At 35.0% G+C, this 23,224-nt stretch overlaps 1 protein-coding gene across 3 annotated transcripts in view; it reads right to left on the minus strand.

The window, feature by feature from the left end:
• Nucleotides 1–339: 339 nt before the first annotated feature.
• Nucleotides 340–23,224, minus strand: part of GALNT14 (polypeptide N-acetylgalactosaminyltransferase 14) — an 805,599-nt gene continuing 782,714 nt past the window's right edge. For 2 of the 3 annotated variants that reach the window (XM_073671812.1, XM_073671813.1), the window contains 2 exons: nt 21,600–21,719; nt 18,676–20,442 (listed from right to left, as the gene is read on the minus strand). In XM_073671812.1, coding sequence (XP_073527913.1) covers nt 20,275–20,442; nt 21,600–21,719 — 288 coding nt within the window. In that variant the 3' untranslated portion in view covers nt 18,676–20,274. Of the gene's footprint in view, nt 2,520–18,675; nt 20,443–21,599; nt 21,720–23,224 lie in introns of those variants that run through there. The other variant, XM_073671814.1, reaches the window with a different exon arrangement.

A 23,224-nucleotide genomic window follows, 5' to 3' on the forward strand; every position in this document is an offset into this window, starting at 1 on the left:
CACATTGACATAATGCCAGGTTTCTCAAAGGAGCATTGCCCCATTTCACTGCCTGCACCGGGTGGTTTCCTGTTTTTGGTAAATCTTGGTGCAGTTTGTTCTCCAGGTGATCAGACACAGTCATCTTTTTCCATTGCTCCATGGTCCAGTTCTGATTTTCACATTATGGGTTTTTAGGGAGAGGAGAGGAGTCAGTATAGGCACTCTGTCCAAACAGTGGCCAACAAGCCCCATATACAGAATTCTCTGTGGGCTCTAATGCCTTTCTATCATTACTGTGATGCTCTGCATGTTCTAATGCCTTTCTATCATAGCTGTGATGCTCTGCATACTCTCATGCCTTTCTATCATAGCTGCAATCCTTTGTGTGCTCTAATACCTTTCTATCATAGCTGTGATGCTCTGCATGCTCTAATGCTTTTCTATCATAGCTGCGAAGCTCTGCTTGTTCTAATGCTTTTCTTTCATAGCTGCGATTCTCTGCTTGTTCTAATGCTTTTCTATCATAGCTGTGATGTTCTACTTGCTCTAATGCCTTTCTATCATAACTGTAATGCTCTGCTTGCTCTAATGCATTTCTATCATAGCTGCGATGCTCTGCGTGCTCTAATGCCTATCATAACTGTGATGCTCTGCTTGCTCTAATACCTTTCTATTATAGCTGCGATGTTCTGCATGCTCTAATGCCTTTCTATCATAACTGTGATGCTCTGCTTGCTGTAATGCCTTTCTATCATAGCTGCAATGCTCTGCGTGCACTAATGCCTTTCAATCATAGCTGTGATGCTCTGCATGCTCTAATGCCTTTCTATCATAGCTGTGATGCTCTGCATGCTCTAATCCCTTTGTATCATAGCTGCGATGCTCTGCGTGTTCTAATGCCTTTCTATCATAGCTGTGATGCTCTGTGTACTCTCATGCCTTTCTATCATAGCTGTGATGCTCTGCTTTCTCTAATGCCTTTCTATCAGAGCTGAGATGCTCTGCGTGCTCTACTGCCTTTCTATCATAACTGTGAAACTCTGGGTGCTCTAATGCCTTTATATCATAGCTGCGATGCTCTGCTTGCTCTAATGCCTTTCAATCATAGCAGTGATGCTCTCTGTACTCTCATGCCTTTCTATCATAGCTGTGATGCTCTGCATTCCCTAATACCTTTCTATCATAGCTGCGATGCTCTGGTGCTTTAATGCCTTTCAATCATAGCTGTGATGCTCTGCATACTCTCTAGCCTTTCTATCATAGCTGTGATGCTCTGCGTACTCTCATGCCTATCTATCATAGCTGAGATGCTCTGCGTGCTCTACTACCTTTCTATCATAACTGCAATGCTCTGGTGTTCTAATGCCTTTCAATCATAGCTGTGATGCTCTGTGTACCCTCATGCCTTTCTATCATAGCTGTGATGCTCTGCGTACTCTCATGCCTTGCTATCATAGCGGAGATGCTCTGCATGCTCTACTGCTTTTCTATCATAACTGTGATTCTCTGGGTGCTCTAATGCCTTTCTATCATAGCTGCGATGCTCTGCGTGCTCTAATGCCTTTCAATCATAGCTGTGATGCTCTGCGTACCCTCATGCCTTTCTATTATAGCTGTGATGCTCTGCGTGCTCTAATGCCTTTCTATCATAGCTGTGATGCTGTGTACTCTCATGCCTATCTATCATAGCTGCAATGCTTTGCGTACTCTCATGCCTTTCTATCATAGCTGTGATGCTCTAATGCCTTTCTATCATAGCTGCGATGCTCTGCGTACTCTCATGCCTTTCTATCATAACTGTGATGCTCTGCATACTCTCATGCCTTTCTATCATAGCTGCAATGCTCTGCGTATCCTCATGCCTTTCTATCATAGCTGTGATGCTCTGCGTACTCTCATGCCTTTCTATCATAGCTGCAATGCTCTGCGTACTCTCATGCCTTTCTATCATAGCTGCAATGCTCTAATGCCTTTCTATCATAGCTGCGATGCTCTGCGTACTCTCATGCCTTTCTATCATAGCTGCGATGCTCTGCATATTGTGAATCCAATACAAAATTATCACTACTATAAAATTGCCACATGTGCACAAATATAACACACATAATATGAATTCTTATTTTTATGTTTGTGTCATTTTAAAAAAATGTTTACATTTCTTTTTTATTTACCGCTTGGTTCACATGAGTACAGTAAATGCAGACACGACTTGGATTGTACAACTAAGCCAGGGTTATGTTACAATATGGGATTTTATGTGGTGGAACAAAGTATTGATAAAACAAACTATCAGATTGGTGCTTTCTGGGTTATCTGGTAATGTCCTTGTAATTTTGCCGTTAGCTGAAGTTAATATCTTTTCCACAATCTTTCACTTCCTTTATAATAGAAAGTAAAATGCATCCACAGAGGGGCACTGCTGGCGCTACTGCACCATCTAGTGGTCATCACTGGAGAAGCATGTATCTGTAGAACCATGGTCGCAAACTTTGTTAAATACACCAAAATAACAACGATGCTGAAGTTGGTTTCTTATTCTGCAATATTAAAAAAAATCAATGAAGTGTGGCATAAAACAAAAATACTGAAAAATTATACCAGGTCAAATGTGGACAAAAAAAAACGCAGCATAAGGGGCACAAACTGAGAAAAGAAGTTAATTTAAACAAGCTGAAATACAAAAATGGAGAAGATCATCAATCAGTGATGTACGGAGTATAGGGGGAAGAGTGTCACAAAATTATAGTTTAATGTAAAAAAACTAAGTGACAAGCAACATACTATCAAGGCACCAACCAATACAACCTGTCACATTATACCTGATTTATTTTCTAGACATTTGAACAAGTTTTTATGTTTTGAAGGCCTGTAGCCTTGAAATAATCCAAAAAAGAGAATACAGCGCCCAATTCATGAAGTGGTTTAGTTAGTTTTCTGGTGTAAAATACCTTCAAATGTTGAAATTTTTTTGCGGAACTCAAAATTTTTATTCCCGTCCTGTCTAGCTTACTAAAAATGGTCTAAGCACGGTCAGGACAGGGCGTGGTAAAGCTCACACATCTAATTATTTCAAATTTAAGCCACTATCTCCTGACTGGAGTAATAATTCTGCCGGAGGCACACGCCAGCTGTAAGATGCACATCATTCATTAAGTAGCATGCACCTCTTAATTAATTAGGAACGTCTTTTTTCCAACGGTCATTAGAATGGCGTGCAAAATTTTTGTCTTGATGAATCAGGACTAAAAAGTTTTGGAATAACAGCTCAACTACTCCCATCTCCCTACTGCATCTCTGGAGCTCAGCCACAGTGATCTTGGGGTTCTTCTTTACCTCTCTCACCAAGGCTCCCTATTCCCACAATTGCTCAGTTTGGCTGGACGGCCAGGTCTAGGAAGACTTCTGGTGGTCCCAAACTTCTTCCATTTAAGGATTATGGAGGCCACTCTGCTCTTAGGAACCTTGAGTAATGCAGAAATTCTTTTGTAGCCTTAGCCAGACCTGTGTCTGCCACAATTCTGTCTCTGAGCTCCTTGGGCAGTTCCTTTGAGCTCATGATTCTCATTTGGTCTGACATGCACTGTGAGCTGTGAGGTCTTATATAGACAGGTGTGTGCCTTTCCAAATCAAGTCCTATCAGTTTAATTTAACACAGCTGGACTCCAATGAAGGAGTAGAACCATCTCAAGGAGGATCACAAGGAAATGGACAGCATGTGACTTAAATATGAGTGTCTGAGCAAAGGGTCTGAAAACTTATGACGATGCGATATTTCAGTTTTTCTTTTTTACTAGATTTGCAAAAATTTCGACATTTCTGTTTTTTTTCAGTCAAGATAGGGTGCAGAGTGTACTTTAATGAGAAAAAATGAACTTTTTAGAATTTACCAAATGGCTGAAATGAAACAAGGAGTGAAAAATTTAAAGGGGTCTGAATACTTTCCGTACCCACGGTATATACAAGAATATAACTACTATAATACTGCACCTATGTACAAGAATATAACTACTATAATACTGCCCCCTATGTACAAGAATATAACTACTATAATACTGCCCCTATGTACAAGAATACAACTACTATAATACTGCCCCCTATGTACAAGAAAATATCTACTATAATATTGCCCCTATGTACAAGAGTATAGCTACTATAATACTGCCTCCTATGTACAAGAATATAACTACTATAATACTGTCTCTATGTACAAGAATATAACTACTATAATACTGTCCCCTATGTACAAGAATATAGCTACTATAATAATGCCTCCTATGTACAAGAATATAACTACTATAATACTGCTACTATGTACAAGAATATAACTACTATAATACTGCCCCATATGTACAAGAATATAGCTACTATAATACTGCTCCTATGTACAAGAATATAACTACTATAATACTGCCCCTATGTACAAGAATATAACTACTAGAATACTGCCCCTATGTACAAGAATATAACTTCTATAATACTGCTCCTATGTACAAGAATATAACTAATATAATACTGCTCCTATGTACAAGAATATAACTACTATAATACTGCTCCCATGTACAAGAATATAACTACTATAATACTGCCCCTATGTACAAGAATATAACTTCTATAATACTGCCTCCTATGTACAAGAATATAACTACTATAATACCGCTCCTATGTACAAGAATATAACTACTATAATACCGCCCCTATGTACAAGGATATAACTACTATAATACTGTTCCTATGTACAAGAATATAACTACTATAATGCTGCCTCCTATGTACAAGAATATAACTACTATAATACTGCTCCTATGTATAAGAATATAACTGCTATAATACTGCCCCCTATGTATAAGAATATAACTACTATAATACTGCACCTATGTACAAGAATATAACTACTATAATACTGCCCCCTATGTACAAGAATATAACTACTATAATACTGCCCTTATGTACAAGAATGTAACTACTATAATACTGCCCCCTATGTACAAGAATATAACTACTATAATACTGCCCCTATGTACAAGAATATAACTACTATAATAATGCCCCTAGGTACAAGTATATAACTACTATAATACTGCCCCTATGTACAAGAATACAACTACTATAATACTGCCCCCTATGTACAAGAAAATATCTACTATAATATTGCCCCTATGTACAAGAGTATAGCTACTATAATACTGCCTCCTATGTACAAGAATATAACTACTATAATACTGTCCCTATGTACAAGAATATAACTACTATAATACTGTCCCCTATGTACAAGAATATAGCTACTATAATAATGCCTCCTATGTACAAGAATATAACTACTATAATACTGCTACTATGTACAAGAATATAACTACTATAATACTGCCCCATATGTACAAGAATATAGCTACTATAATACTGCTCCTATGTACAAGAATATAACTACTATAATACTGCCCCTATGTACAAGAATATAACTACTATAATACTGCCCCTATGTACAAGAGTATAACTACTAGAAAACTGCCCCTATGTACAAGAATATAACTTCTATAATACTGCTCCTATGTACAAGAATATAACTAATATAATACTGCTCCTATGTACAAGAATATAACTACCATAATACTGCTCCCATGTACAAGAATATAACTACTATAATACTGCCCCTATGTACGAGAATATAACTTCTATAATACTGCCTCCTATGTACAAGAATATAACTACTATAATACCGCTCCTATGTACAAGAATATAACTACTATAATACCGCCCCTATGTACAAGAATATAACTACTATAATACTGTTCCTATGTACAAGAATATAACTACTATAATGCTGCCTCCTATGTACAAGAATATAACTACTATAATACTGCTCCTATGTATAAGAATATAACTGCTATAATACTGCCCCCTATGTATAAGAATATAACTACTATAATACTGCTCCTATGTACAAGAATATAACTACTATAATACTGCTTGCTATGTACAAGAATATAACAACTATAATACTGCCCCTTTGTACAAGAATATAACTACTATAATACTGCCCCCTATGTACAAGAATTTAACTAGTATAATGCTGCCTCCTACGTACAAAAATATAACTACTGTAATACTGCTCCTATGTACAAGAATATAACTACTATAATGCTGCCTCCTATGTACAAGAATATAACTACTATAATACTGCTCCTATGTATAATATAAATGCTATAATACTGCCCCCTATGTACAAGAATATAACTACTATAATACTGCTCCTTTGTACAAGAATATAACTACTATAATACTGCCCCCTATTTCAAGAATTTAACTACTATAATGCTGCCTCCTATGTACAAAATATAACTACTGTAATACTGCTCCTATGTACAAGAATATAACTACTATAATGCTGCCTCCTATGTACAAGAATATAACTACTATAATACTGCTCCTATGTATAAGAATATAAATGCTATAATACTGCCCCCTATGTACAAGAATATAACTACTATAATACTGCCCCTATGTACAAGAATATAACTACTATAATACTGCCCCTATGTACAAGTATATAACTACTATAATACTGCCCCTATGTACAAGAATATAACTACTATAATACTGCCCCTATGTACAAGAATACAACTACTATAACACTGCCCATATGTACAAGAATATAACTACTATAAAAATGCCCCTATGTACAAGAATATACCTACTATAATACTGCTCCTATGTGCAAGAATATAACTACTATAATGCTGCCCGTATGTACAAGAATATAACTACTATAATACTGCCCCTATGTACAAGAATATAACTACTATAATAATGCCCCTATGTACAAGAATATACCTACTATAATACTGCTCCTATGTGCAAGAATATAACTACTATAATACTGCCCGTATGTACAAGAATATAACTACTATAATACTGCCCCTATGTACAAGAATATACCTACTATAATACTGCTCCTAAGTGCAAGAATATAACTACTATAATACTGCCCCTATGTACAAGAATATACCTACTATAATACTGCCCCTATGTACAAGAATATAACTACTATAATAATGCCCCTATGTACAAGTATATAACTACTATAATACTGCCCCTATATACAAGAATATAACTACTATAATACTGCCCCCTATGTACAAGAATATAACTACTATAATACTGCCCCTATGTATAAGAATATACCTACTATAATACTGCCCCTATGTACAAGAATATAACTACTATAATAATGCCCCTATGTACAAGTATATAACTACTATAATACTGCCCCTATGTACAAGAATATAACTACTATAATACTGCCCCCTATGTACAAGAATATAACTACTATAATGCTGCCTCCTATGTACAAGAATATAACTACTATAATGCTGCCTCCTATGTACAAGAATATAACTACTATAATACTGCTCCTATGTATAAGAATATAACTGCTATAATACTGCCCCATATGTACAAGAATATAACTACTATAATACTGCTCCTATGTACAAGAATATAACTACTATAATACTGCCCGTATGTACAAGAATATAACTACTATAATAATGCCCCTATGTACAAGAATATAACTACTATAATACTGCCCCTATGTACAAGAATATAGCTACTATGATAATGCCTCCTATGTACAAGAATATAACTACTATAATACTGCTACTATGTACAAGAATATAACTACTATAATACTGCCCCATATGTACAAGAATATAGCTACTATAATACTGCTCCTATGTACAAGAATATAACTACTATAATACTGCCCCTATGTACAACAATATAACTACTATAATACTGCCCCTATGTACAAGAATATAACTACTAGAATACTGCCCCTATGTACAAGAATATAACTTCTATAATACTGCTCCTATGTACAAGAATATAACTAATATAATACTGCTCCTATGTACAAGAATATAACTACTATAATACTGCTCCCATGTACAAGAATATAACTACTATAATACTGCCCCTATGTACAAGAATATAACTTCTATAATACTGCTACTATGTACAAGAATATAACTACTATAATACTGCCCCATATGTACAAGAATATAGCTACTATAATACTGCTCCTATGTACAAGAATATAACTACTATAATACTGCCCCTATGTACAAGTAAATAACTACTATAATACTGCCCCTATGTACAAGAATATCACTACTAGAATACTGCCCCTATGTACAAGAATATAACTTCTATAATACTGCTCCTATGTACAAGAATATAACTAATATAATACTGCTCCTATGTACAAGAATATAACTACTATAATACTGCTCCCATGTACGAGAATATAACTTCTATAATACTGCCTTCCTATGTACAAGAATATAACTACTATAATACTGCTCCTATGTACAAGAATATAACTACTATAATACCGCCCCTATGTACAAGAATATAACTACTATAATACTGTTCCTATGTACAAGAATATAACTACTATAATGCTGCCTCCTATGTACAAGAATATAACTACTATAATACTGCTCCTATGTATAAGAATATAACTGCTATAATACTGCCCCCTATGTATAAGAATATAACTACTATAATACTGCTCCTATGTACAAGAATATAACTACTATAATACTGCTTGCTATGTACAAGAATATAACAACTATAATACTGCCCCTTTGTACAAGAATATAACTACTATAATACTGCCCCCTATGTACAAGAATTTAACTACTATAATGCTGCCTCCTATGTACAAAAATATAACTACTGTAATACTGCTCCTATGTACAAGAATATAACTACTATAATGCTGCCTCCTATGTACAAGAATATAACTACTATAATACTGCTCCTATGTATAAGAATATAAATGCTATAATACTGCCCCCTATGTACAAGAATATAACTACTATAATACTGCTCCTTTGTACAAGAATATAACTACTATAATACTGCCCCCTATGTACAAGAATTTAACTACTATAATGCTGCCTCCTATGTACAAAAATATAACTACTGTAATACTGCTCCTATGTACAAGAATATAACTACTATAATACTGCTACTATGTACAAGAATATAACTACTATAATACTGCCCCATATGTACAAGAATATAGCTACTATAATACTGCTCCTATGTACAAGAATATAACTACTATAATACTGCCCCTATGTACAACAATATAACTACTATAATACTGCCCCTATGTACAAGAATATAACTACTAGAATACTGCCCCTATGTACAAGAATATAACTTCTATAATACTGCTCCTATGTACAAGAATATAACTAATATAATACTGCTCCTATGTACAAGAATATAACTACTATAATACTGCTCCCATGTACAAGAATATAACTACTATAATACTGCCCCTATGTACAAGAATATAACTTCTATAATACTGCTACTATGTACAAGAATATAACTACTATAATACTGCCCCATATGTACAAGAATATAGCTACTATAATACTGCTCCTATGTACAAGAATATAACTACTATAATACTGCCCCTATGTACAAGTAAATAACTACTATAATACTGCCCCTATGTACAAGAATATCACTACTAGAATACTGCCCCTATGTACAAGAATATAACTTCTATAATACTGCTCCTATGTACAAGAATATAACTAATATAATACTGCTCCTATGTACAAGAATATAACTACTATAATACTGCTCCCATGTACGAGAATATAACTTCTATAATACTGCCTTCCTATGTACAAGAATATAACTACTATAATACTGCTCCTATGTACAAGAATATAACTACTATAATACCGCCCCTATGTACAAGAATATAACTACTATAATACTGTTCCTATGTACAAGAATATAACTACTATAATGCTGCCTCCTATGTACAAGAATATAACTACTATAATACTGCTCCTATGTATAAGAATATAACTGCTATAATACTGCCCCCTATGTATAAGAATATAACTACTATAATACTGCTCCTATGTACAAGAATATAACTACTATAATACTGCTTGCTATGTACAAGAATATAACAACTATAATACTGCCCCTTTGTACAAGAATATAACTACTATAATACTGCCCCCTATGTACAAGAATTTAACTACTATAATGCTGCCTCCTATGTACAAAAATATAACTACTGTAATACTGCTCCTATGTACAAGAATATAACTACTATAATGCTGCCTCCTATGTACAAGAATATAACTACTATAATACTGCTCCTATGTATAAGAATATAAATGCTATAATACTGCCCCCTATGTACAAGAATATAACTACTATAATACTGCTCCTTTGTACAAGAATATAACTACTATAATACTGCCCCCTATGTACAAGAATTTAACTACTATAATGCTGCCTCCTATGTACAAAAATATAACTACTGTAATACTGCTCCTATGTACAAGAATATAACTACTATAATGCTGCCTCCTATGTACAAGAATATAACTACTATAATACTGCTCCTATGTATAAGAATATAAATGCTATAATACTGCCCCCTATGTACAAGAATATAACTACTATAATAATGCCCCTATGTACAAGAATATAACTACTAAAATACTGCCCCTATGTACAAGAATATAACTACTATAATACTGCCCCTATGTACAAGAATATAACTACTATAATACTGCCCCTATGTACAAGAATACAACTACTATAATACTGCCCCTATGTACAAGAATATAACTACTATAACACTGCTCGTATGTACAATAATATAACTACTATAATAATGCCCCTATGTACAAGAATATATCTACTATAATACTGCTCCAATGTGCAAGAATATAACTACTATAATACTGCCCGTATGTACAAGAATATAACTACTATAATAATGCCCCTATGTACAAGAATATAACTACTATAATACTGCCCCTATGTACAAGAATACAACTACTATAATATTGCCCCTATGTACAAGAATATAACTACTATAACACTGCCCATATGTACAAGAATATAACTACTATAAAAATGCCCCTATGTACAAGAATATACCTACTATAATACTGCTCCTATGTGCAAGAATATAACTACTATAATGCTGCCCGTATGTACAAGAATATAACTACTATAATACTGCCCCTATGTACAAGAATATAACTACTATAATAATGCCCCTATGTACAAGAATATACCTACTATAATACTGCTCCTATGTGCAAGAATATAACTACTATAATACTGCCCGTATGTACAAGAATATAACTACTATAATACTGCCCCTATGTACAAGAATATACCTACTATAATACTGCTCCTATGTGCAAGAATATAACTACTATAATACTGCCCCTATGTACAAGAATATAACTACTATAATACTGCGCCTATGTACAAGAATATAACTACTATAATAATGCCCCTATGTACAAGAATATACCTACTATAATACTGCTCCTATGTGCAAGAATATAACTACTATAATACTGCCCCTATGTACAAGAATATAACTACTATAATACTGCCCCCTATGTACAAGAATATAACTACTATAATACTGCTCCTATGTACAAGAATATAACTACTATAATGCTGCCTCCTATGTACAAGAATATAACTACTGTAATACTGCTCCTATGTACAAGAATATAACTACTATAATAATGCCCCTATGTACAAGAATATACCTACTATAATACTGCTCCTATGTGCAAGAATATAACTACTATAATACTGCCCCTATGTACAAGAATATAACTACTATAATACTGCTCCTATGTACAAGAATATAACTAATGCTGCCTCCTATGTACAAGAATATAACTACTGTAATACTGCTCCTATGTACAAGAATATAACTACTATAATGCTGCCTCCTATGTACAAGAATATAACTACTATAATACTGCTCCTATGTATAAGAATATAACTACTATAATACTGCCCATATGTACAAGAATATAACTACTATAATAATGCCCCTATGTACAAGAATATAACTACTATAATACTGCCCCTATGTACAAGAGTATAACTACTATAATACTGCCCCTATGTACAAGACTATAACTACTAAAATACTGCCCCTATGTACAAGAATACAACTACTATAATACTGCCCCTATGTACAAGAATATAACTACTATAATACTGCCCGTATGTACAAGAATATAACTACTATAATAATGCCCCTATGTACAAGAATATATCTACTATAATACTGCTCCTATGTGCAAGAATATAACTACTATAATACTGCCCGTATGTACAAGAATATAACTACTATAATACTGCGCCTATGTTCAAGAATATAACTACTATAATAATGCCCCTATGTACAAGAATATACCTACTATAATACTGCTCCTATGTGCAAGAATATAACTACTATAATACTGCTCGTATGTACAAGAATATAACTACTATAATACTGCCCCTATGTACAAGAATATACCTACTATAATACTGCTCCTATGTGCAAGAATATAACTACTATAATACTGCCCCTATGTACAAGAATATACCTACTATAATACTGCCCCTATGTACAAGAATATAACTACTATAATAATGCCCCTATGTACAAGTATATAACTACTATAATACTGCCCCTATGTACAAGAATATAACTACTATAATACTGCCCCTATGTACAAGAATATAACTACTATAATAATGCCCCTATGTACAAGTATATAACTACTATAATACTGCCCCTATGTACAAGAATATAACTACTATAATACTGCCCCCTATGTACAAGAATATAACTACTATAATGCTGCCTCCTATGTACAAGAATATAAATACTGTAATACTGCTCCTATGTACAAGAATATAACTACTATAATACTGCCCCCTATGTACAAGAATAGAACTACTATAATACTGCTCCCTATGTACAAGAATATAACTACTATGATACTGCTCCTACGTACAAGAATATAACTACTATAATTCTGCTCCTATGTACAAGAATATACCTACTATAATACTGCCCCTATGTACAAGAATATAACTACTATAATAATGCCCCCTATGTACAAGAATATACCTACTATAATACTGCCCCTATGTACAAGAATATAACTACTATTATACTGCTCCTACGTACAAGAATATAACTACTATAATTCTGCTCCTATGTACAAGAATATACCTACTATAATACTGCCCCTATGTACAAGAATATAACTACTATAATAATGCCCCTATGTACAAGTATATAACTACTATAATACTGCCCCTATGTACAAGAATATAACTACTATAATGCTGCCTCCTATGTACAAGAATATAAATACTGTAATACTGCTCCTATGTACAAGAATATAACTACTATAATACTGCCCCCTATGTACAAGAATATAACTACTATAATGCTGCCTCCTATGTACAAGAATATAAATACTGTAATACTGCTCCTATGTACAAGAATATAACTACTATAGTACTGCCCCCTATGTACAAGAATATAACTACTATAATGCTGCCTCCTATGTACAAGAATATAAATACTGTAATACTGCTCCTATGTACAAGAATATAACTACTATAGTACTGCCCCTATGTAAAAGAATATAACTACTATAATACTGCCCCCTATGTACAAGAATATAACTACTATAATGCTGCCCCTATGTATAAGAATATAACTGCTATAATACTGCCCCCTATGTACAAGAATATAACTACTATAATGCTGCCTCCTATGTACAAGAATATAACTACTGTAATACTGCTCCTATGTACAAGAATATAACTAGTATAATACTGCCCCTATGTACAAGAATATAACTACTATAATACTGCCCCCTATATACAAAAATATAACTACTATAATGCTGCCTCCTATGTACAAGAATATAACTACTATAATACTGCCCGTATGTACAAGAATATAACTACTATTATACTGCCCCTATGTACAAGAATATACCTACTATAATACTGCCCCTATGTACAAGAATATAACTACTATAATAATGCCCCTATGTACAAGTATATAACTACTATAATAATGCCCCTATGTACAAGAATATAACTACTATAATACTGCTCCTATATACAAGGATATAACTACTATAATACTGCCCCTATATACAGGAATATAACTACTATAATACTGCCCCCTATGTACAAGAATATAACTACTATAATACTGCCCGTATGTACAAGAATATACCTACTATAATACTGCTCCTATGTGCAAGAATATAACTACTATAATACTGCTCGTATGTACAAGAATATAACTACTATAATACTGCCCCTATGTACAAGAATATACCTACTATAATACTGCCCCTATGTACAAGAATAACTACTATAATACTGCTCCTATGTGCAAGAATATAACTACTATAATACTGCTCGTATGTACAAGAATATAACTACTATAATACTGCCCCTATGTACAAGAATATACCTACTATAATACTGCCCCTATGTACAAGAATATAACTACTATAATAATGCCCCTATGTACAAGTATATAACTACTATAATAATGCCCCTATGTACAAGTATATAACTACTATAATACTGCCCCTATGTACAAGAATATAACTACTATAATAATGCCCCTAGGTACAAGTATATAACTACTATAATAATGCCCCTATGTACAAGTATATAACTACTATAATACTGCTCCTATGTACAAGAATATAACTACTATAATAATGCCCCTATGTACAAGTATATAACTACTATAATAATGCCCCTATGTACAAGAATATAACTACTATAATACTGCTCCTATATACAAGGATATAACTACTATAATACTGCCCCTATATACAGGAATATAACTACTATAATACTGCCCCCTATGTACAAGAATATAACTACTATAATACTGCCCGTATGTACAAGAATATACCTACTATAATACTGCTCCTATGTGCAAGAATATAACTACTATAATACTGCTCGTATGTACAAGAATATAACTACTATAATACTGCCCCTATGTACAAGAATATACCTACTATAATACTGCCCCTATGTACAAGAATAACTACTATAATACTGCTCCTATGTGCAAGAATATAACTACTATAATACTGCTCGTATGTACAAGAATATAACTACTATAATACTGCCCCTATGTACAAGAATATACCTACTATAATACTGCCCCTATGTACAAGAATATAACTACTATAATAATGCCCCTATGTACAAGTATATAACTACTATAATAATGCCCCTATGTACAAGTATATAACTACTATAATACTGCCCCTATGTACAATAATATAACTACTATAATAATGCCCCTAGGTACAAGTATATAACTACTATAATAATGCCCCTATGTACAAGTATATAACTACTATAATACTGCTCCTATGTACAAGAATATAACTACTATAATAATGCCCCTATGTACAAGTATATAACTACTATAATACTGCTCCTATGTACAAGAATATAACTACTATAATAATGCCCCTATGTACAAGTATATAACTACTATAATACTGCCCCTATGTACAAGAATATAACTACTATAATAATGCCCCTAGGTACAAGTATATAACTACTATAATACTGCCCCTCAGTATAAGAATATAACTACTATAATACCGCCCCTCAGTATAAGATTATTGACATGAACAGTGGGGACATGATTAGATGTAATTGAGTTCTCATTTGTCTGATGTATTTTTGCAGTTTTATACAATAAACCATTTGAAGGAGATGAAGAATTTTACTGAAGAATTGAAGACGTCTTTATATTATAAACGAGGCAATCGTTAATCCCTGATGTAGGAAATGTTTGGATTCTTTGCATGTGAGATTGGGATAAAAAAAGATGATACATAAATTAAACTCGACACAATTAGCTGCTGACAACTTTACATTCTGAGTCGCTGAAGGGAATTTGTACGGATTTAATTTCCTTCTCTTTCATTTTTACTATCTGTGTTCTGCATGATGAAGTTGAGATAAAGACAATGATATCCAGAATTATTCCGGTAGCGAGAAGTCTTTGTATTCTGAGCAAAAACTGACCTGCCATATAAGAAGAAAAAAGTATTTTTGTTCCCAAATGTTTATTTATTGTTTTTTTTTTAAGTTTTGCTTTGTAGCATTGTAATATTTGTTAATGAGGCTTTACTATTCCTGACATGTCACATTCATGATGGGAGTGTATATGCAAGGAGGGCAGGCGCCTGTTGTGGTTTATAGTAAAAACTCTCTGCATCTGCCAGGATCAAAGATAATTGGGATATTTTATCCCCAATTGGTACATTTATACGTCATCAGCTAAAAGTCTGAGAAGAGAAAAAAAAATCAAAGAAAATTACAAAATTTAAATCACCATTCTTTTCTCATTTCCTTTATAAAAAAAATCTAAGGCTTTGTGCACACTGAGTTTTTTAAGGAGTTTTTGGAGCAGATACTGAACAGAAACTTTCCAAATCTTCCTCAAAATCTAAAAACTCCTTAAAAACTTGGAGCTTTCAATTTAGTTTCTGCTCCAAAATCTTAGCATAAAAACTCGGTGTGCACATACCCTAAAAAGTGAACACATTTGGTATCCCCAGATACGTCACGATCCAAACTGTTCAAAGAGTGGATTAAATAGCACATACAAAGAATGCCATAAAAAAAAAATTAAATGGCAGAATTTCTATTTTTGGTCATCACACCAACCAAAAAATGGGAAAAAAAGTGATCTTAACACCATAAAGGAGAAGCGGATCTAGGTTTTCCAGCACCTGGTGCAAGAATTCAGTTTGGCACCCCCTCCTATATACAGCGTCATGTGATTGCAGGCTTCTGAATCATCACAGCTTGCGCACTATACGCAGTCAGCATTCTCCCATGCCAGGAGTGGGCAGTAATGTGAGTGCAAGTATGAGATTTGCATACTTCCAGCCACATTCCAACTGGACGTGGGTAGCCTCACTCAATACAAGTAAATTGAGTGAGGCAGTGCATGTCTGGTTGGCACATGACTGCATGTATGCATATTGTAATACATTACCAGAACCACCATCAGTACAGGAATACATCACCAGAACCACAATAAGTACAGAAATACAGCACCAGAACCACCATCAATACAGAAATACATCACTAGAACCCACATGAGTACAGAAATACAGCACTAGAACTCCCATCAGTACAGAAATACATCTCCAGAACCACTGGCAATTCAGAAATAAAACACTAGAACCTTGATCAGTACAGAAATACATCACCAGAACCACTGGTAGTACAAGAATACAGGAATCACTAGAAGCACCATCAAAATGCGGCCGCCTGGGACCGCCTTGTTTTAGTCTGTGTTGTTTTTTTAGTATAACAACATAATAAAACAACATAAAACTGGTTTCACCGTAATCAAACTAAATCCGAAGTGCAAAGTCACCAGGTTATTTAATTTCAATGCAAAAAGAATAAAGATCTTTGAAGCCGAGGAAGGTTAAAACAAAGAAAAATTGGTCGCAGGGAAGGTATGAGAAATTACACTTATATGTTTTCGCTAGGACCCATGGTTAACTGATCTCTATAGATTCCTTAGTGATCACAAGTGATTTTGCAGCAGCATTAAAAATATTTTTTTTTCTTTCTGCTTGGTGTTACTGTTGGATTTTTTAAAGTTTTATGTTGTATGCATTGTCAACGGCTTTTCCTAAAAGTTTCCATTTAGTGGAATGCCTACCAATGCATACCCTTGACAGGATGCAATTCATATTACAACCCCTAGGTGGCCACATACAGACAAATGTGGCAAAAACAACTGCCAACACTCCCAAGTGATGCTTTTTTAATTTCATAGCTGGTAACCTAGCACCACACATCTCCATATACATAGAGCCAAGAGGAAAAGTAACGCTGGACACCTGTAGATACACAGTGATGATTAGACTAATACCCAGACAGGCGTCTTTCTCCTTGTTAGTTATACATTTTCGGCTGCCTACACAATGCACACACTGCTGACCTGAGGAGTGATCCACTAAACCCATCTAAACTGCATAGGACATCAGAGCAGACAGGTCACAAAATAATATTCCCTCATTGTGGCATGTGTCATTCTGCACGAATCATTCTCCGGTCAGCCGTTCACATAAGGAAATCAGAGTTGCAGAAATGGTGTCTGCTTGGATCTCCGTCACCTCAGCCGGGATGACGCTCCCCCCATCCTGTGACAGTAAAGCAGAGTATTCTGCATTAATAGAGCAGCTTCCGAATGGAAAGTGGCTACAAAAAGTCATTCTCTCTGGAACATGCAAAACAATTTTTTTCGAATTTTAGGATTCCAAGTAATTATAACAATTTGTAATTCAATTTGCGCAAGTTGTCAGAAAGAACACTAAAAAATGCTCACCGCCATTTTACACAAAACTGAAGATTGCATTAGTTAGCCAGAGAAAGCTCACATAACCTCTGATGTGGCCATGTAGGTTTCTCCATATTGACTATTGCATCACATGGTACAACACAGCCAATCGGGAAGGATTATCATAGTCTATATAAAAGCTGAGGCAGGGAATTCAGCAGTCACTTTGAAGCGAATCTGGAAAATGAGAGGACGTCACAGCTCTGAATAACTGACAACACTGAATAAACATTATAGACCGCACTCCTACTGCAGTGATAGTAAGGTAACAAGTAGAAGTCACATTCAGCACCTACCACTGCTCAGCAGAAACTGACGTCTCCGGGCCACATACTTTGGGTTGGCAGCACACATGTAACAACCAGAATAAAGTACGAGACATGAACACCCCCAAGCGAAAAATGATTTTATTTCTGAAAGATGGTCCGTATCACAGAGACCGAGTCGCCTTTAAGATGTTTCAAAAACTTTTGTGTAAAACTTTGGTAAGTTCTTTATTTCCATGCGGCCGTTTCAGTATTTCCTCCAGATGCAGAAATAGCGAAATTCCAATTTTTGTGCCAGTTTCAAAAAGAATTCATAAATTATTTTGTGTTTCATAAATATACAAGTAAAATATATCTATATATTATATGTGAGGTCGGGAGCTCTGCTCCCACTGCTCACGAGGCTACAAAGTGGAAAACTGATTTTTAGGACCAAAGACCTTAAAACGCGGATTCACCTTCAGTTCAGCAAGAAAGACTCCAAGTATGTAATGATGCTGGGCTATCATCAGTATCATGTGTTCTACTCCAGTCACATCCAAAGCTGCATCCAGGGGATGGATGGATAGATGTATGGATGGATAGATAGATGATAGAAAGAAAGATGATAGATCGATAGAAAATAGATACATAATAGATAGATAGATATTGGATGGATAGATAGATGATAGATCATAGACAGATAATAGATGATAGATAGATAATAGATAGAAAGATAGATGATAGAAAGATAGATAATAGATAGATAATAGATAGATGATGGATAGATAATAGATAGATGATGGATAGATAATAGATAGATAATAGATAATAGATAGATGATGGATAGATAGATGATAGATAATAGATAGATGATAGATAATAGATGATAGATAATAGATAGATAGATAGATAATAGATAGATAATAGATAGATAATAGATAGATAATAGATAGATAGATAGATAGATAGATAGATAAATAGATAGATGATAGATAATAGATAGATAATAGATAGATGATTGATAGATAATAGATAGATAGATGATAGATAGATAATAGATAGATAATAGATAATAGATAGATGATGGATAGATAGATGATAGATAATAGATAGATGATAGATAATAGATAGATGATAGATAATAGATGATAGATAATAGATAGATAATAGATAATAGATAGATAGATGATAGATAGATAGATAGATAGATAAATAGATAGATGATAGATAATAGATAGATAAATGATAGATAGATAATAGATAGAGAGATAGACAGACGTGTCCGCTCGTGTTACGCCTCGTGACTGGAGGATATGTTTGGTCCATTTGAACATTGTCTATTAGTCCCATATTTCCATGTGGCTGATGATCAGTAATGTGACCCCCCGTTTTCGGTGCAGCCTGAGTGCGGATCGCTGCCAGTTCTCTCACCCCCCGTGTGCTTTTCTCTATCCCTTATGTGATGATAATGGATGATGATTGCGTCCCCCTCACATGTCGGCCGCCATTTCTCCGGTCTTCAGCGGCCTCTACTGGAAAATAAAAAAGTTCTACCCTTGAGTTGCCTTCACCTTCACCTTCGGCGTCTCCATTGTCATTTTCTTGCCTCTGATTTTGCTCCGTAATAATGTCGTCTTTCCTGTCCCGTTTCCCGTACTGCAGCGGAGCAGCGCTGGCGTCACTGCAGGCAATGGACTTTGCCATAAGGTTTTCCAATATTCCAGTGTGGCGGTCTCATTGCCCTCAGTGGAAGTCGTGAAAGACCATTTCCCAGCGTTGGCTGATGGCGGTGGTCTCGCACGGGTTGATCACGATCTCTCTGTTGTTCTCATCAGTGTCGCCGATGATTTCCGTATCCAGGCAGAAGTGCGATGCCATGTGCTCGATGTGAGAGCCGACTTTACTCCATCTCTGATGCCAAGAAAACAAAAACGTTACGGACGAAAGTTAGAAGACGAGGAAAAATATTTACAGTAAACAGAGATAAATATTTACATTTCCCCAGAGAACAGGGAATGGCAGAGGCTCATCTGTAGGTCTAGTGTTATCCCCAGCCAGAGACTATGTGACTGTGATTATCTCTGCCATCCTCTGCTTACCCTGTCCCAGTCTATACGGCAAAGCTGACAAGTGAACTGCAGAAACCAGGAAATGTCCACGTATTCTGTGTGCCGCCACTGTGGTCAGTGTGAAAACTGAAAACATAATATTTTCTACAGTCGCATAAAAAGAAACAAAAAAACAATTATGAAACACCGCTAACAATTCGCAACTCAAACAGATCTGTCGAACCTTTTAGGGGGTTGAATACATTTGCAAGGTGCTGTATATACTTTAAAAGGTTTGTAAATGATTATAAGGATACTCATGGTTACAAATGAAGGAATGAATGGATAGAATAATCGAAAACAAGCCAACAGAGGGGATTATATTTTTTTTTTTTTTGGGGGGGGGGGCTCAAACAGCTCTTATTATATACAGTATACAGACTCCGCTGCTCGTTTACTGTTCTTTCGATTCCTCCTTCAGACATGTGATGCCAAAAAATAAAATGTTCCTTTGCCAACATGTTCTCCTGTGATAGTGGTTGCAGTAAAACAAGATTCCACTATGTTGCAAAAATGCATTGCAGACTCTAACTCAAGGTGGCGCCATCCACAATGCAAATTGTAAACACAATTGGGAGAGAATTCTCTTACAATTTTTTAGATTCTGCATAGTCTTATGCCCAGTATTCCTGTTATTATTAATCTGGAATTTTATTTTATTTTTTGGGGGTATTATAATTTTATTATTAATTTGGAGTATTATTTTATTCTTTGGGGGTATTATAATTTTATCATTAATTTGGGGTATGACACATGAAGTTTTCACTCCTGGCCCTTTTCCCCCTCTACCCAGTTGCCCCCCAAAAATAGTGATGTAGATTTGGGGGCCATGGCGGAGACTCATTACTGTCACCTAAACCATATACAAACTGTAGATTTTTTTCCCAGGACAACTTTTTCATCTTTGGCTACACCGGGATACTCCAGGGGGGTACACCGGGGTGCACCGCGTGACCTTACCTGCCTGCCGTCTCCATCTTTGCAGGGTAAGAGAACCACCTGGGTCCCTGGAAATAAAGTGTGCACCGACAGACAGAGATCCTGCTGGCTGATCTGCTGAACCTGAGTGTAAATCCAGTCCTGGGAAAGAGAAGACATAAACTACTAACGGGGTTAAAATATTAATTAGCAACCTCACAAATGTAGCAGAGCTGAATTGATCATTTAAACGGATTCTCCAATTTAGACAATCCTTACTTTCTAGAAGAATCTTTTGACACTGAGCCGAGCAGCAATAATTGCTGCATTTCCCTGCAGCTCCTCCGCAGGTGAAACAAAGTATTACACAGTTTCCAGTCACATCAATGTTCTGTCTGTGTAATGCAGGAGAGGACTTGCGGAGAAAGTCGTTATTTCCAGCCGCTCTCCACTCTGGACAAGAAGGATCCTGAGCAGAGGACCCCCATCTATTAACTTACAATTCCTTAAAGGGGTATGTAAAAAAAATTTTAACAGGAAGGGATGTTTTAAAGGGTATTTTTTTAACCACTGGTTTAGAAAAAAAAAAAGTAAATATTTTTGTATTATGTACATTTTTTTTTTTACATTTGTTCAATTTTTTCACTTTGTGTTTGCAAAAAATGTGACAAAAGGAAGTGGCAGTCATTACATCCCCGTATAGAGGTGGATATCTATTTTTAAAGACACAGTAACCTACTTCTATATTGTTTGTTTGCACTTGCTTATTTTTTCTATCTAGCCAAAACATAAATGAAAACTTATATCCTGTTGTCAATTTCTTAAATAGAGATTAAAAACAGCTAAATGAAAAAAATTCAAATTAATGGCGATTTTCTCTTTATTTCACATCGTGACACTTTGAGAGCTTTGATGACAATGGTTAAAAATAATCTGGAAGGTGATTTGAATCAAAATTCCAAGGATATCCATAAGAATCTTCAAGGCAACTGTGACTATAAACGGAAGACACACGAAAAAAATCAAAAAAGTTTTACGACTTGGGTAAAGTTAAGTAACAACTAATTTAGGCCACTCAAACTCCCTACATGGGTGCAAAGTAATCCTGCCATAATTTATATTCTATATACAGTCATGGCCGAAAGTGTTGGCACCCTTGAAATTGTTCCAGAAAACGAAGTATTTCTCCCAGAAAATGACCATAACTACACATGGTTTGTTATACCCACGTTTATATCCTTTGTGAGTATTGGAACAACACAAATTAAAAAAAACAGAAAAAAAGCAAAATTGGAAATCATTTCACACAACCCCAAAAATGGGCAGGACAAAATTGTTGGCACCTTTCAAAACATGTAGGTAAACAACTTTGTTTCAAGCATGTGATGCTCGTTCACACTCACCTGTGGCAAGTAACAGGTGTGAGCAATATGAAGGACACATCTGAAACCGGATAAAAAGGGGAGAAGTTGACTCAATCTTTGCATTGTGTGTCTGTGTGTGCCACACTAAGGATGGAGAACAGAAAGAGGAAAAGAGAACTGTCTGAGGACTTGAGAGCCAAAATAGTTGAAAAATATCAACAATCTAAAGGTTACAAGTCCATCTCCAGAGGTCTTGATGTTCTTTTGTCCATGGTGCGCAACATAATCAAGAAGTTTACAACA

This window comes from Phyllobates terribilis, unplaced genomic scaffold, assembly GCF_046119375.1.
Source record: "Phyllobates terribilis strain yellow unplaced genomic scaffold, ASM4611937v1 Scaffold_3__8_contigs__length_932513732, whole genome shotgun sequence".
NCBI lineage: Eukaryota > Metazoa > Chordata > Amphibia > Anura > Dendrobatidae > Phyllobates > Phyllobates terribilis.